The sequence below is a fragment of the Talpa europaea genome (assembly GCF_964194135.1).
Source record: "Talpa europaea genome assembly, chromosome: 9".
Taxonomy (NCBI): Eukaryota; Metazoa; Chordata; class Mammalia; order Eulipotyphla; family Talpidae; genus Talpa; species Talpa europaea.
Genome location: NC_140076.1, coordinates 94520986 through 94539505, shown reverse-complemented (window position 1 = coordinate 94539505; position 18520 = coordinate 94520986). Strand labels below are relative to the sequence as shown.

The 18520-nt window shown below is 41.2% G+C and overlaps 1 protein-coding gene across 2 annotated transcripts in view; it reads right to left on the bottom strand.

The window, feature by feature from the left end:
- Window positions 1-17444, bottom strand: part of BTBD8 (BTB domain containing 8) — a gene marked incomplete at both ends in the record, with an annotated part of 77322 nt that extends 59878 nt beyond the window's left edge. For both annotated transcript variants that reach the window (XM_084242664.1, XM_084242663.1), the window contains 2 exons: window positions 11037-11234; window positions 17296-17444. In XM_084242664.1, the coding sequence (XP_084098790.1) occupies window positions 11037-11234; window positions 17296-17444 (347 nt within the window). The remainder of the gene's footprint in view (window positions 1-11036; window positions 11235-17295) is intronic.
- Window positions 17445-18520: the final 1076 nt, after the last annotated feature.

Here is an 18520-nt window from a genome sequence, read left to right as displayed (position 1 = left end):
CTAGATGATAATAGCAACATCGGCGGAGTCCACAATGAAATTAGAAAAGAATTCCATTTACTATAATATTAAAAAATACTTAGGAATATATTGACCAAATAAGTGCTAGCCTTAAAATTACTGAAAAGCTATAAAAACAATGCTGTAAGCAATTAAATAAATGGAAACACATTTTGTGTTGAGGGACTGGATGATTTAATATTGCTAAGGTGGCAATACTCTGAATATCAATCTACAGATTCCATACCTATCAAAATTTCAGCTGCATTTTCTGCAGAAATTGAAACGCCAATCCTCAAATCTGAATATTCACAAGAGACTCAGAATCTTGCAAATAACAAAGCTGAAGGGTTTACATTTCCTAAATTCTGAGCGTCCTACAATGCTATGGTCATCAACACTGTGGTACTGACACAACAACACACAGATAAGTGAAATTAAGTGAATGTCCAAAACATGCATTCACAGGGAACTGATTGCCAATAAGGGTGTTGTTATACTGTGATTTACAATAAGCAATATAAAACAAAAACAAAAAAACCCACAAAGCTCAAAACTAGAAGAAATATATATTTTGTCCTTATCAACTGTCCCTAATAATTTTCTTTTGTTTTTTAAAGATTTATTTATGCATACAAGAACTGGTATACAGGCCAGAGGTGCGGGGGGTGAGAAGATTCACCAGAGACAGAGTGGGGAACAGAACAGGCAGACTGACTGAAATACACTGCTGAGGGGAGCAGCAGCAAGACAGGAGAGATCTGCAGTGCCATGTGGGTAGCTCCTTGGCCAGCCAGGGATTGAACTTGTGCTGTAGAGGTTGCGGATAGCTTCACAGTGCTGTGCTTAACTCCTTGTGCCAGCAGGGAGGCCCTACTCCTAGTAATTTTCTATATAAGAGCCATAGGAACATCTTTTGTAATAATACTTAGCTATATTCTTAGTTCCTGAAATAGCTCCAGAGGGATAAAGGTGTTATCCTTGTTATTCACAACAAGTTCCTTTCAATCACACCAGAGTTTACATTAATGAGGTGACTTGTGGTAAGCTTCTAAAGATGTGGGCTGGTTGCCAGGGGAACCAACGTATGATTAGAGGGTGAGAACTTTCAGCCACCCCCAACTACTTCCAAGAAGGGGAGAGGTTGAATTAGTCAGCAATGGCCAACGATTTGATCAATCCTGCCAAATGTAGTGGAACCTCCATAAAAATTCTAAAGGATGGGAGTTTGGAGAGCCTCTAGGTTGGTGAACATGTGAAGGTGCTGGGAGGATGGTATACCCACAAACAGCACGAAAGCTCTGCACCCCTTCCCACACACCTTGCCCTACACATCTCTCCCATCTGGCTGTTCCTGTGTTATTTATATCCTGTTATAATGAACTGGCAATCCAGTAAGTAAAATATATTCTTAGTTGTATGAGCTGCTGTAGCAAATTATTCAAACCTAAGGAGGGGGTTGTGGGAACCTCCAATTTACAGGTATTGGTCAGAAGCACAAGTTACAACCTGGACTAGTAATTGGCATTTTGAGTAGGGGGGCAGTTTAATTGTGGAATCTGATGCTTTCTCGAGGTATATTCATAATTGAGCTATATCTATAGGACACTTAATTGGAGTTTTGAGAATCCCTAAATTGTATGGTGTATGGAAAAGTCTGACATACCTGGTGATCACAAGAATAGAACACTATGCATAGAGGAGACACACAGCGTTGTTTTTTCTTACAGGTGTCCAAACAATTCAATGGGAAAAGTATAGTGTCTTTTAAAAATGGTGCCGGGCCTCCCCTGGTGGCACAGGCAGTTGAGCACGGCGCTATGAAGTTGTCCGCAGCCTCTGCAGAGCTGGTTCAATCCCAGCCAGCCAGCGAGGGTCCCACATGGCGCAGCAGACCTCTCTTGTCGAGCCCACTGCTCCCCTCAGCAGTGTATTTTCGTCAGTCGGCCTGTTCTGTTCCCCGCTCTGTCTCTGGTGAAACCTCTCACCCTCCCGCGCATCAGCCTGTGCCCCGGTTCTTGTATAAATAAATAAATAAATCTTAAAAAAATAAAATAAAAATGGTGCTAGGGGCCTCCCTGGTGGCATAGGGGTTGAGCCTCAGCATTACACTGCTAAGGCCTGAGTTCCATCCCTGGGCAGGGAGCTAACCCACATAAGGTGCAGCAGACCTCTCCTGTCTCGCCCACTGCTCCCCTTAGCAGAGTATTTCAGAAGATCCACCTGTTCTGCTCCCCACTCTGTCTCTGGTGAATCCTCTCACCCCTAGCTTACACTCCAGTTCTTCTATATATAAATAAATAAATCTTGAGGAAAAAAAAAAAAAAACAGCCAAAAAGTCAAAACAACCCAAATTTGTATCAAATGAATGGATAAGCAAAACATAGTACAGCCTCATGTGCAGAAAGGTATTAACACAGCAGACTTGACTGCTACCTTCTGAAGATGTGCTTATAAGGTTGGCTGATAAGTGGGAATATAATCTCAGGAGAGTACCTAGCAATCTCTAAATGACAAGATTATTCATGATGCCTAAACTGTTGATACTGGTTTATGCTGGTTTTTGCCGAATACCTGCTTTCCATCTAGGAGTCTAGAATATGACACGTTAGGTAGAAGCAGCCTACCAATACCCAATAAAATCCTGGGTGTTAAGCCTTTAATGAACTCCCCAGATTGGAGACATTTAAGAAGTGTTCTCACATCTTGTTGCTGGGGGAATTAAGCATGTCCTGCATGACACTAATGGGAGAGGACTCCTAAAAGCTTGTTCTTGATTTCTCGATTACTGAGCCCCATGTGCTTCTGTGACAAGACCCTTTGCATCTAGAATTTGCTAGCTTAACTTTCCTATTATTGAGCCCCAAACCCCCAAGTTAAAAGAAATTCTACAAGATCCCAGCCAGCCAATCACCAGTGAGAAACAGTGAGAAGTCTACTACTGCTTCTTTCAAAATTTGTGGGGAATTAATTGGTGGAAGTCAGACAAAGACCCTTTGGAATCTGTCATATCCTTTTTTCTTTATCCCTTTTTCTTTGTTTCCTTTGTAATAAATCATAACCTTTGGTATGACTATACACTGAGTCTTGTGAGTCCCAGCAAATCATCAAACCTAATGATGGGCTCCTCTTCATCCATCACACAATAAAATATTAAATAACACAAAGGAATGATGTGCTGATAAACCCCACAACACAGAAAATCTTTTTTTTTTTTAAATAGAGGCATGTTTTTTATTTATTTATTTATTCATTTATTTGTTTGTTTGTTTTTGTTTATACATGCACTGGATACAGTCAGAAGCGCGGGAGGGTGAGAAAATTCACCAGAGCCAGAGCGGGGAGCAGAGCAGGCAGAAGGACCGAAGTACACTGCTGAGGGGAGCAGCGAGCGGCAGGAGAGGTCTGCGCACCATATGGGACCCTCCTCTGGTGGCCGGGGAGCAGCCGGGGATCGAACTGGCGCCAGAGAGGCCGCGGGCAGCTTCGCAACCCAGCGCTCAAACGCTGCGCCACCGGGGAGGCCCAACACAGAAAATCTTGAAAACATCACACTAAATTCAGGAAGTCAGACATGCAAGGCCATATACTATATGATCCCATTTATATGAAATGTCCAAAAAGGGCAAAACCGGAAAGACAGATATTAAATTATTGGTTTCCAGGAACTGGTGGAAAGGGAGAATGAGAAGTGACTGCTAATAGGTATGGATTTTTTTGGTAGGATGATGAAAATATTTAGGCATTAGACAGTGTAATAGCTGCACAACATTGTGAAGATACTAAAACCACTGAATAATACACTTTAAAATGTTAAGGCTTTGGTATATGAATTTTAGGTATATCTCAACTAAAAAAGAGAGGATAGGAGGAGAGGCTGTAGAAACAGTGTGAATGGTAACTCTGGAGATTTGCTGTGAAAAGGAGCACAATATTCCTTTATAAGTGGAAGGGAAATGGATTCAGGAGAAGGTTTGGGTGCTATTTATTTATTTATTTATTTTGGGGTGGTGCTTTTTAGAAGGAGGAACTACATCATGCTTATATATATATGAATGAGAAGATCCAAGAAAATAGAAATATGTTTTTCGGAAAAGTCAAAACTGCTGGAACAATATCCCTGAATAGATAAAAGGAATAAGATATGGTCTGGTGGGCAAGTGAAGGGTTTGATTTTACAAGCACTGACAGTTCATCAATAGTAACAGGAGTGAAGACAAATTGTATAGTGCAAATGTCAAGTAAGAGAATAGATGTGGGAGAAATTTGTGAAAGTTCTCTTCACATACAAACATACAGATACAACTACACCAGGTGACGTCTTCTTGGGAAATCAAGTATTTTTATGGTCCTAAGATGACCATCAGATCATAAATGGTACTTTCCATTGCCAATCATTTGAGGCATTTCTGAAGCCACAGTAGAGAAAACGACTTTTCAACTCTGGTATTTCCTACTCTAACTCAAATGTACACCAAAAGCCTCTACAATAACTAGGAACATAAAATAATATTTCAAAATCGTTACTGTTTATTTAAAGAGAAAGAAGGTGCATGGAAGATATTCATATGGCTTTCCTGGTGGTGCAGGAGTTATGTATCAGCACTATCAAGTTATCACAAACCATTGCGGCACGAGTTTGATCCCTAGCCAGGAAGCTGACCCACATGGAGCAGCAGACCTCTCCTGTCTCGCCCACTACTCTCCTCAGCAGTGTATTTCAGTACATCTGCTTGTTCTGTGCCCCACTCTGTCTCTGGTGAATCCTCTCAACTCCCCCATCTCTGACCTATAGCCCAGTTCTTGAATGCATAAATAAACAAAATCTTTTTAAATATATATATTTATAAGAGAATTTTATAGTAAAAAAGACTATTTTATCAAAATTTTACTAACATTTTAAAAATCTCAAAATTTTATACTATAATTCTTCTCTCTGCTTTATGTAATATAGACAAAACTCAATGCAAATTGTCAAAAAAGGGGGGTATATCACAAGTACTTTCTATTCCAAGACACTTCATTAGATACCACTGGGGATGTTCACATCAACCAGATGATCTAATCTCAAAGAGCTTACATAACATAGATATACATGACTAATACAAAATAGAATGTGATTAAGAGCTTAAAATAGGAGACTGTGAAGTGCTATGAAGCACAAAGCCATCCACTCCAAAGTCCTTATTCTAAATATGAGAAAACTGAATTTCAAAGAAATCATCAAGATAATGCACAACCAGAAGAAAGATCTGTCTTGTTGCTAAATCCAGTGCTTCCTCACTCTACCATTTTCCTATCTCCTATTCAATCTTTTTTCCTATCACTTTTAATGATAGCAAGAATAATATTGATGTAATGCTTTTCTTTCTTTAAGATATAAAACTTTGACCTGGCCTCAATTTTATGGTGAAGAACAGGAATGGACTTTTAGTGGTAAACTTAATGTAGTAAATACAACGGTTTTTTATAAACTTACATAACGGTATAATGCAATGTCACTTCAATTAAAAGTTGACCTATCCCGGGCCTCCCCAGTGGCACAGTGGGTTGAGTGCAGCGCTGCAGAGCAGCCTCTGTCCGCAGCCTCTGCAGCACGGGTTCGATTCCCAGCCCACTAGGGAGATTCCCACAGGGTGCAGCAGACCTCTCCTGTCCCGCCCACTGCTCCCCTCAGCAGTGCTTTCAGTCCGTCTGCCTGTTCTGGTCTCCACTCAGTCTCTGGTGAATCCTCTCACCCTCCCGTGCCTCTGGCGTGTATTTTAGCTATTGTATAAATGAAAAATAAATCTTTTTTTTTTTTTTTAAAGATTTATCCATCTATTCATACAAGCACTGGGCATAGTCAGAAGCGCGGGAGGGCGAGAGAACTCACCAGAGCCAGAGCGGGGAGCAGAGCAGACAGAAGGACCGAAGTACACTGCTGAGGGGAGCAGCGGGCTGCAGGAGAGGTCCGCGCGCCACGTGGGACCCTCCTCCGGTGGCCAGGGAGCGGCCGGGGATGGAACCGGCGCTGCAGAGGCTGCGGGCAGCCCCGCAATCCAGCGCTCAACCGCTGCGCCACCGGGGACGCCCTGAAAAATAAATCTTTAAAAAAAAAGTTGACCTATCCTAAATACTTTATTTCTAAACATACATTCAATAGTTAAGGAAATCTATACTTTGATATGGCCTACAACAATGAATAATGCTTATTAACATATATATATGCCAGATCATTATGCTAAAGTGCTTTATAAACATTTCAATTAATCCTCTCAACACTATAAGCAGGGGCCTCCCCGGTGGCGCAGCGGTTGAGCGCTGGGTTGCAAAGGTGCCTGCAGCCTCTGCAGCGCCGGTTCGATCCCCGGCTGCTCCCCGGCCACCGGAGGAGGGTCCCACATGGCGTGCAGGCCTCTCCTGCCGCCCGCTGCTCCCCTCAGCAGTGTACTTCAATCTGCCTGCTCTGCTCCCCGCTCTGGCTCTGGTGAATTCTCGCCCTCCCGTGCTTCTGACTGTACCCAGTGCTTGTATAAATAAATAAATAAACCTTTTTTTTTTTAAAAAAAAAAAAAAAAAACACTATAAGCAGGCACTGGTTTTTTTTTTTTTTTTTTAAACATTTATTTATATATTTATACAAGCATTGGGTATAGTCAGAAGCACAGGAGGGCGAGAGAATTCACCAGAGCCAGAGCGGGGAACAGAACAGGCAGACCATCGAAATACACTGCTGAGGGGTGCAGCAGGCGTGGCAGGAGAGGTCTTCACGCCATGTGGGATCCTTTCAGGTGGATGGGGATTGAACCGGCACTGCAGAGGCTGCGGGCAGCTTTGCAGCCCAGTGCTCAACTGTTCAACTGCTGCGCCACCGGGAAGGCCCAAGCAGGTATTGTTGTTATGTCTATTTTTCAGGTGAAGAAATTGATGGTGATTATTCCAAGGTCACAGTTAGAAGCAGTACACTTGGCTTGACTACAAAATCTGCTATACCAACACCACCATTACACCACCTACTGAGGAGGATAAAATATATATATATATATATATATATATAGCTATAGATAAATTAAATTCACAGTTGGGGGAACTCCTGGTGGTGCAAAGGGTTAAGTCTTAGCACTACGAGTTTGATCCCTGGTCAGGGAGCCAGTGCACACATGGCCGCTGTTCCCCTCGGCAGTTATTTCAATCTGCCTTTTCTACTCCCTACTCTGTCTCTGGTGAATCCTCTCTCCACTCCCTACCCCCAAACCGCTGGCTTACACCCTAGTTCCTGTATGCATAAATAAATAATCTTAAAATAAATAAATAAATTCACAGCTGGGAACTCAATGATCTATGATCTATACTGGAAAATGATAATGATTTTCTAAATTGTGCTAAAAGTATCAGTTTAATTTATAGGATATTATGTTATTTTTAGACATAAAGGAAGCTGAGTTTGGCAATCTTCCAAATGCTTACAAAAGCTTCATACAAGAAACTCTTAAATAATTTTTAAAAATCCCAATAATAGATCACTCACCCAAGACCACTCAAGTAACTATCAGAGGATAAAATGAGGAACAAATCATATAAATAAACTTAAAATTTAATCCCCCCCAAAGAACTTTATATACTAAAGTCAATGTGATTTTAATTACAAGCAAAAAGTATGTCAGCAAATAACTAAAAGACTAGCAACACATATGTGGGCAGTAGGCTATGCCACCTAGATTTTATATAATTACAATTTATGATGTTCATACAATGAAGAAATCATCTAATGATGCATGCCTATAAATACATAATGGGGTATTACTCAACTATAAAAAAGGCGAAATCCTGTCATTTTCACTAGAGTATATCAGGCTTAGTGAGATAAATCAGATGGAGAAAGACAAACATCATTTCATTTTACTCATGTAAAATAAACAAAACAAATGAACAAACAAAACTTTTAGACTGTAAGAACAAAAAAAGCAGTTATCCAAAGGGAAGGGTGAAGAAGAATTGATATATCTATATGGTGACAGATGGAAACCAGAATTTTGGTGACAAACATAATGTAGCATATACAAATGTTGATTTGTAAAGGCTATACATGTGAAATCTACGTTATAAATCAATATTCAATAAAAAAGAAAAAAGTAAAAATGACAACCCACTGAATGGGAGAAAATGTTTGTAAACCATATGCCTAATATCCAGAATATACAAAGAAGTCTTATAACTCAATAATAATAAAGACAAATAACTCAACTGAAAAATGGGAAAAGGCTGTGAATAGAATGTTCTCCAAAGAAAATATACAAATGGCAAACACATGAAAATATGCCAACATTGTTAGCCATCAGGGAAATACAAATGAAAACCGTAAGGAGATACCACCTTATATCCAGTAATATGGCTATAATAAAAAGGACAGAAGATAATAAAGTGTTACAACAGTGTGGAGAAACTGAAACCTTCATATGTTGCTGGTGGGAATGTAAAATGATATAATCTCTTTGGGAAAAGAGTCTGGCAGTTCCCCAAAAATTTAAATACAGTTACCATATGATCCAGTAATTCCTCCCATAGAGATATACACAAGAGAAATGACAACATAAGTTCACACAAAAATTTACGTACCAATGTTCATAATAGCATTGGTCATAATAACCAGAAAGTGGAAACAACATAAATTCCAACTGATGAATAAACAAAATGTGGTACAGTCATAAAATGGAATATTGTTGGCAATAAAAAGAAATGAAGTACTAATACATGCAACAACATGGATGAATCTTGAAAACACTATGCTTAATGACATAAGCTAGTCACAAGAGACCACAAACTGCAAGATTCCATTATGTGAGAAGTCCATAACAGGCAAATCCACAGACACAGGAAGTAGATTAGTTGCTAGGACAGTGGGGTGAGGAAATGGAGAGTGACAGTTAATGAGAATGTTTCTTTTAGGGGTGTTGAAAATGCTCTTAAATTTAAACTGTGGTCATGGCTGCATGACTCAGTGAAAATACTAAAACCACTGAGTTGTAAACTTTAAATGGGTGAATCATATCTGTAATATACATACGCTATCTCAACAAAGATGCTTTTAAAACTGGCAGTTGACAAATGTGTACTACTATACAATTACATAATTGCCAGTTCAGCTTCAAAACTTAGCTCCACAATTACTTATCACCATCAAGTGCTGAAATAAAGAATCAATAATCAGTGCCTTTCATCCAGGGCTTTGCCCATAATAGAGAACAACAAACATCCATTGAATAAGTGTATGTGAGAGACAGTGGGACAGAAAACCGTAAAAATACTACTAGAACAGTATTAATTTTCATATATTGGAAAAAAGGAAAAAACTATGGGTAGGCAGGGTTTAAATTATTTAAATGAAATAGAGATAAACTCTTCAAGATATCCAAACACTGTTGCATTTAACATAGGAGGAAATACTAGTTACAAAGAGGTTAAATTTAAAGCACAAAGCTACCACTTGGCAGAGCTTAAATTAAACCAGGTATTTTAGCCCTACAGATCATATTCTTAGACATTATGCTGCTTCTCTAAAGTCATTTAACTACAGTTTTAAAAAAGAGACACAATTTTCACAGAAGTTTTAAAAAATACTCCCCTCACAAACATTTAGCAAAAATAAGTATCAAATAATTACATGTAACGTGTAGACAACAGTAAAGCATTAAAATGGAATTCTATTCCATTTGAATTAGAATTAATTTATCCCATTATTTAGCCAATGACAATTCTCTAAGTTCACCAAACTCAAGTTGCCCAAACTACTAACAAGATCAATAGATGTTCTACTTTCAAAGAATATCTCATTTCAAGATGTTCCACTTTTGACCATATACAAGCCATGAGAATAAAAAGTTATGATCTCATATTTCATAAACATACATAATTTATCTAAAGTTTTGCACATCTGGGCCTCCCCGGTGGCACAGCAGTGCCGGTTCAATCCCTGGCTGCTCCCCGGCCAACGGAGGAGGGTCCCACATGTCATGCAGACCTCTCCTACCTCCCGCTGCTCCCCTCAGCAGTGTACTTTGGTCTTCTGCCTGCTCTGCTCCCTGCTCTGGCTCTGGTGAATTCTCTCACCCGCCTGCGCTTCTAACTGTACCCAGTGCTTGTATAAATAAATAAATAAATAAACAATTAAATAAATAAATCTTTAAAAAAATTAAAAAATAATAAAGTTTTGCACATCAATACTACAGAAGTCAGTATACAGCAATGGTTCACATCGAGGGCATTTTATCCTCCAGAGGACATCTGTCAATGCCTGAAGACATTTTGATTGTCATTTCTGGGAGGAGGAGAGAGCTGAAAGGCAAGTGATACTAGCACCTAGAATTTAGAAGCTAGGGATGCAATTAAACATCCTAAAATGTACAAAATAACAAAAATTTATGGAACCTAAAATATCAGTTGTGCCATTGCTGAGAAACCACAGCCGACTGATTCATTTAAATTACTGGAGAGGGGCCTCCCCAGTGGTGCATTGAGTAGAGCACAGCGCTGTGAGGCTGTCTGTAGCCCCCAAGGGGCCAGTTCGATTCCCGGCCAGCCAGGGAGATTCCCACATGGTGAGGCAGACCTCTCCTGTCTCGCCTGCTGTTCCCCTCAGCAGTGTATTTCGGTCCTTCTGCCTGTTCTGCTCCCTGCTCTGTCTTTGGTGCATTCTCTCACCCTCCTGCGCCTCTGGTTTGTACCCCAGTGCTTGTATAAATAAATATATCTTTTAAAAAATAAATAAAAAATAAATTACTGGAGAGCACACCATTCATTCCCCTTTCCCTGATCAATCTCAAGTTCATACTTAGCCTCTCCCAATACTAAGCTTCTAATATGCTACTACTACTATTAAGCCTCTTCTAATACGAATTACTAAAATAATTTGGAATTTTAATGAATGGATTTTTCTTAGAATGTTATAAAACAGGAAAATACATGAAATAAAAACATCCATATACAACTATGCTTAAAAAAATAACCAATTACATATTAGACTTAAATATTAAGAGAAAAAGGGATAAAGCACTTACTGTAAAAATGTTCTAAATTCTGAAGCTTCAAAGTTCTCCACAGCAACTGGCTCATGATTTGCTAAATTATTTGATGCCTGTCCAACAGTATGACAATAGAAGTCAGGAACCCTGGCTAAAAGGACTGCTTTGTGTGCTCTGAACAAAGTACAACCTATAGAGAAAGTAACATCTGTATGGATCTCTTCCCTTAGAAGCCTGTAAGGAATAAAAAAGAACCATAGTTTAATTAGTGGTGAGGCTCAGAGGTATATAATATATCCATTCTTTATCAGTTTTAAAAATAACACAAACCAGGGCCTCCCTGGTGGCCTAGGCATTCAGTCTCAGTACTATCACCATTACAGCTTGGGTTTGATCCCCAGGCAAGGAGCTGGCCTGCATGGAGCCTGCTGTCTCTCCTGCTGCTCCCCTTAGCAGTGTATTTCAGTCAATCTGCCTGTTCTGCTCCCCAATCTGTCTCTGGTGAATCCTCTCACCCCCCACACTTCTGGCCTATACCCCAGTTCTTCTATGCAAAAAATAATAATAATAATAAAATAAAATAAAAACACAAACCAAAAATATAGAGGAACCACAATACAAAAATAAGTTAATATAAAAATGAGTTTGTTCTCAGTTCATTCCAAAGAACACAGTTCAACAGTCGCTTAGAATCAAATTTTCTGAAAGTTATAATGAAAACAAAGGTAATTTCACTAAAAGGATCAGACTAATTTAAAAAAAAACATTGTTACTTTTAAAATTCCTTCTAATAATAAAATTTATCTTTTACTCCTAATATTAATTTACCTTTAAATGTATCTACTTTATATTTATTTTGAAAAAAGAACACAGGTATAGTCATTGACTATTAAAAAGAATCATTTTTTTAAAATCTTACTAAATTGAGACAAAAGGAATAAACAGTCAAGAACACCAGTAAACTGGATATAACAATAGACAATTGAGATTAGAAACTGGTATGCATTATTCGACTATTGTTAAATACCAAGTCTGAAATACAGACACGGTTCTCAAGAATGTGGCATTTAAGCCCTTTTCCATTTCCACCCACAAACACAACTAACCATGCTCTAATCTATTATTAAAGTGATAAACTCCTGGGGGAATACCCATTCAAATTCCTTTGCTGATGTAGACATACTTATGGTAAAGCCCACTGGTTACATGTAAAGCAATGGGAGAACAGAAATCATAATACAAACTTATAATCTTTGGTCTCTGCACTAACTACATTTTTATTTTCCAAATATTTTGGAATAAATAATATTTTGTACCACGATAACATTATCATCAGGAAGCGATGTGTTCTCAGAGGACTTCTGTACTGCAGGATATACTTGGCAATCACACTAGTTCACTACAGGAGGTACAAGTAATGGATAAAGAGATCTATTACAGTGAAAGCTTAGAATGTTGCCATTGACACTTAGACACCCCCAAGATCAAGTAATGTCTCCTTCCTTTCATTCCATCACACTCAGTACATATATCTCCATTACAGCACTTCCACAATAGCATTGTAATTATTCTTATGTCTATTACCCAATAGACAATGAACTCCCTGAAGGCAGAAACTGTATGTCCTCAATCATACAGAAATTCAAAATCTGTTTGTGGAATTTTGCTATATTTTATCATAAACAAAATATATGCCTCAGAGCACAAAGTTTTCAGAAACTTGAAAACAATAAGCAAACATATGCATTTTAATCAGTATTTTCACCTACAAATTACTTTCATTAGTGATTTTTAAAGTTATATTAACAATGTATTGGTCTCACAAACATTAATACAAACTCAAATTATACAAATAATTTGTTTCTCTTCTCCTTGTCCCCTGTTGACTAAGGAAGTATTGCAGCTGGGAGCCAAACAACCACCTCTGGGAAATCCACCTTGTTTATAATAGAGGCTTATACGTATTTGTTAAATAAAAAAGTTAATGTATTTAAAAATTGTTAATGTGAAAACATAATTTTTTACTTTTATAAAACCAGGTGTATTAGCCACACCTAGTATTTCTTTTTTTTTTTTTTTAAGATTTATTTATTTATACAAGCACTGGGGTACAGGCCAGAGGCATAGGATGGAAAGAGAATTCACCAGAGGCAGAGCAGGGCGCCCAAGGGGACACACACTGAGCCCCGAGGAAGGAGGCGAGGAACAGTCAGCTGCCTGCCTCTGCCTGGAATGTTCTCCAGGAGAAACCAAGCTGTTGTACCCATGATTCTGGAAGGAAGGGAACCATCTCTCTGGCTATAATGGATGCACAGGTTCTGGATTCTCAAAGAACATGTCCAAGCATTTCCACGGCGCCGTGTACAGGGCTGTTCCAGCACACCGTGAGACCCTCTCCCTGGCTGCAGGCAGCAGGGCCTGGGTGGGTAAGGTGCTTTGTGACCTCTTGGCCACTGCACTTCCACTGAGGGCTGTTCACTAGGTTTCAGGGAACAAGGCTCCCGCAGTCACCGATGAAGACTGGACCTGGGGCCAGGAGCCAGGCACTAGGTTCTCTGAAACCCCCATGTCCCCTGGGGCTGAAAGTGGCCTGGAGTGTCAGCTCTAATATTGGGCTGGAAAGAATGCTTCAAACCCGGTTTCAAAAAAGTACAGCTTTAGGAAGAAAACTGTGAAATACCAAATCACCTGTTCCTATCCTACCCACCTGAATGAGGGTGAGTATGGCCAAGGGCCGAAATTCACTGCTGAGGGGAGCAGCGGGCAAGGCAGGAGAGGTCTGCCGTGCCTTGTGGGACTCTCCCTGGCCGGCTGGGAATCGAACCCACGCTGCAGAGGCTGTGGACAGCTTCACAGCGCTGCGCTCAACCCGCTGCGCCACCAGGGAGACCCCTTCTTGTATTTCTTATAGTGACAAATATCTGACTCAAACGGCTTAAACATTAAGGGGGGCTGTTGGCTCCTCTAACTGTAAAGTTCAGAGGAAGGATAAGTTAGAGCAAAGACTCAACAATGTCATGGCGAAGTTCTTGCCGTCTCATTTGTCTGCTAAGTACTGTATTAATTTCAGCCTAATGATAAAACCCAAGTATCACTGAAAATTTATTGAGCACACACTATGTACTAAGCACTGGGGACACAAAGATGATTAAAACATAATACCCTCCTCCAAGAGTTTACAGTATCGTAGGCAGAGCAAGTCTGAAAATTAGAGCATGTGATAAAGTCAATAGCACAAATAATTAAAATCTTTTCAAAGACAGTTATAAGAGAAAATTGTATAGAAGGCATGAAAACCAAATGAGATTTGAAGGAGTGAATATGAGTTGGTTCTGGAAGCAAAGCAGTTACGATCAGTTCCTGACTTCATGTTTCTCACAAAGGTGTGTATGCGTATAGAGTCACAAATTGATATTCCATAGAGTATTGAGAGAGTGAGAAGTGGCAGATGCCGTTTTAGATAAAGAAAAGAGGCAAGAAGCTGAACTGTATTCTACAGTTGAAAGGGGGTCACCAAGTGGTTGAAATATGGGCAAATTTATTTTTTAAAATATTACCCATTAGGAATTAGGGGGAAAGGAGAATGAAGATAAGAAAACTACTGCACAGCACAAATGATATATAAAGGGACTGAATCAGGAAAGGATCAATGATGACAGCAAAAAGGGATGGAATAAAAATGCAACTGGGTAATAAAATTGGCAGGAGTTGGTGACTGATATAACTTAGTGAAGGGAAGAAAATAACTTAGATCTCTCTCTTAGTGGGTTGGACAACTGGGGGCTCGTTAACTCCAAACATATTTCCATTTGTATCCTGGATATGGCTTCCTAAACATTCACTATACTCCTCCCTTTCCGTTCTTCTATCCCTCGCTCTCCCTGTTCCTCCACAAATGATGTCACCCATCCATCAACTGTACATGTGAATCCCTTTCACCTTTTTTAACCTTCAACTGCTTCCAGAATACATTCCAAACTCTTCTCAAGGAAAGAAAACCTCCATGCTCTGTTAGTCTATTCATTCTGCTGTACCTGCCATACCCACAATCCGCTCCCAATAAAGCTACCAAATTCAGGGGCCTCCCTGGTGATGCAAGGTGTTAAGATGCAGCACTATGAAGCTATCCAAAGCCACTGCAGCACGCGTTCGATCCCTGGCCAGGATCTCTCCTGTCTCTCCTGCTGCTCCCCTCAGCTGTACATTTCAGTAGATCCACTCTGTTCTACTCTCCACTCTGTCTCTGGTGAATCTTCTCATCCCCCACACCTCTGGCCTATACCCCGGTTCTTGTATGCATAAATAAATAAATCTTTAAAAAATGATAAAGGGGCCTCCCCGGTGGCACAGTTGGTTGAGCGCAGTGCTGTGAAGCTGTCCACAGCCTCTGCAGCACAGGTTCGATTCCCGGCCAGCCAGGGAGACTCCCACATGGCACAGCAGACCTCTCCTGTCTCGCCCACTGCTCCCCTCAGCGTGTATTTCGGTCCTTCTGCCTGTTCTGCTCACCCTCCCGCGCCTCTTGCCTGTACCCCAGTGCTTGTATAAATAAATAAATCTTTATGTAAGTTCTGCTTTGTCTTACATGACCCTGATAGTCTTAACCATCTCTGATGGGCAATGGTTTGAGTCAAGGTTAGCCATCAACTAATGTGCTTAAACAAGTGATGTTTAGCAGAGACATCCTATAAGAAACAGGAAGCAACTGATTGCATTGAGAGAGAGCTCCAAAGCAAGTCCAAAAAAGAAAGAAAAAGAAATGTGTACGGACAGAAGCAGAAATGAAGGAACAAAGTTACTGGAGGATCAGTTTGATCAATTGCCATATAGGAAGCCGACTGGCTGGATTCGTATTATTGTTGTGTGACCTCGAGCAAGTCACTGTAATGTCTCTAGAGCCTGGTGCCAAGGTTGTCATTATGACTCCACCATTTCTAATGTTCAGTTTCCTTACCTGATAAATTGGAGTAATAACAAGACTTACCTCCCAGGATTCATGAGGGGCGTAAATAAAACATCACAAGTCAGCCCAGTGTCTAGCTAACAGTGAGTGGCAATAAGAATCTGCTACTGTTATTATAATTGACCTGAATAATGGCCCATTCCTCAGTGAAACCTTACTGTAACACTGCTGTCATGTGCCAAGGAACGTTCTAGTTTTACATCAGCTCTAGTTTTTTAAAGTTTGAAACTGCTTCTTGTTTTCCTCCTCCATATAGCCTCCACTACCCCAGATGAATTTCTGTTCCTAATCTCTGTTGCTTGAAAGAATCACATATAACTTGCTTTCCAAAATAAATCAAGCTCTTTCAAATGTGTGCCTTTGTAAAAGTAATTCTCCTTTAGCCAGACACCTTTCTTCTTCCCTATTTTTACCTAATCAATTTTTTTAAGATTTATTTTATTTATACATACAAGAGCTGGGTACACACCAGAGATGGGGGGGGGGTGAGAGGATTCACCAAAAACAGAGTGGGGAGCAGAACAGGCAGACTGACTGAAGTGCACTGCTGAGGGGAGCAGCCGGTGCGCCAGGAGAGGTTTGCTGCGCCATTTACCTAATCAATTTCTAACCGAGAATTCTAGGTGATTCTTTTGCTTACTAAAGTTCAGGAATCACTATTTAGATAGAAATGAAAACTAGCCAAGGTAAATTTCTAAGTTTCACTTTGTGTATAAACTGAGACGAAGTTAGCTGGATAGCCTGAGTTCAGCTCTGCCTGCGTGGGTCCTCAAAGAAGCCAGATGTTACCAAGAGCAGTAGCTTGTTCTAAGAGGAGATGGGAAGCCGGTTGCAGTCAGGGAGTATTTCTATTTCAGCAAGTCTCAGAAGAGAGACCTCCAAGGCTCTAGTATAATTTGCTCTGGTTTTCTTCATTCTAAATAAATACTCAGGTTTCTATCCCATTTTAACATTTTTCTTATAACTTTTACAGCTTATTAAAAAAAAAAAAATGTGTAGTTCCAGGACCATGAAACAGATCCACCCTGTCCTTAGCAACACATCCCTAAATCTGTCCATGTTGGAGCACTTTGGCATAAACCGGCGCTGCCCGTAACCAGGACACTAATTCTCATTTTCCTCTTGGATCTGGTACTTTGTCTCCGAGGTGCCCGGGGTTGCTTTTCTAGGGCGCGCGAACCCGCACGTGGTGGCGCCTGGAGAACCTGCTGCAGCAGCTAGAAGCGAGGAGGTCGAGGTGGGGGCGGATGGGGAGACAGAGGCGCCCCAGCTTCTGGGGCGGGGCCGGGCGCCTCAGGTATCGAAGCAGCCGGAGTTCCCGCCTCCTCCTACCTGAGCAGATCCCGGCAGAGCTGCTCCGACACCGTCGCCTTCAGCCGGCGCCGTTCACAGGGTCCTTTCCTTTGCAACCCCTTACCGCAGCCTCCAGGGGACCCCAGAGGTACCCCGGGAGCCGCGGTGCCCTCCCCACAGCGGGCCATGTCCCAGCAAGGTTCGGCGGTGCCCCGCAGGCCCGATTTTCGGCCTCTCCCGCCGGCTCTGGAAAGGGGCGTTCCCAGCCGAGGCTCCGCGCCTACGCGAGCCCGCCCCTCGGGGAAAGGGCGACGCCTCCGGTGTCTGTGGACGGCCCCTCGCGGCGCCCGCGGCGTCTCCCGGGCCGCGGCCAGCTCCGGCACGTGACCCTGGAACGGTGTGCGCAGGCGTAGTAGGCCTGTTTACCTCGGCCGGCGGCCACTCCGCCCCCCCCCCCCTCCGTTGCGCCGGGTGAACTGTCCCCCGTTCGCCCCCCGACCCCCAGCCCACCGGTCCCTGGGGTTCTTTATCCCTCTTCCTCTTCTTTGCTTTTTGGTTGGTGCTAACCATTTATTTTTTTACTTACTTATTTAATCAGAAAATGTTATAGTCCCAGTTGAGAAACGATTTTGTAATAAGACACATAAATATTTCAATTACCTAAAATACCACATTGAAAACTGCCTGTGAAATCAAGGCCTGTTGAGGGCCTCCCTGGTGGGGCAAGGGGTTCAGATTCAACCTATGAAGCTATACGCAACCACTGGAGCACGAGCTCGATCCCCAGCCAGAGAGATACCCACATGGCGCAGCAGACTGCTCCCTCCTGACTTGCCTGCTGCTCCCCTCAACAGTGTATTTCAGTAGATCTGCCTGTTCTGCTCCCTACTCTGTCCCTGGTGAATCCTCTCAACCCCCACACCTCTGGCCTGTACCCCAGTTCTTGTATGAATAAATAAATCTTCTTTAAAAAAAAAAATCAATGCCTGTTGAAAGAATCTAGGAATCCCTTTGTGTGAGTCATTTCCTAGACATATTTTAAGATATTGCCCAGTGAAACGTGTGCCTGGTGCTCACAAAGTTCCAATAGCTATGGATTTTATGCCATATAAAAGTAACATTGATGTTACTGGGGCATAATATTAGGTCCTGTTAGCAAGAAAAGCAAATATAGAATAAAAGGAATCCTTTGGCATAGGTAAAGTAAATTAACTGCTTTATTTTATATTCCCAGATCATATTTTTACACCTTGTTTCTTATAAC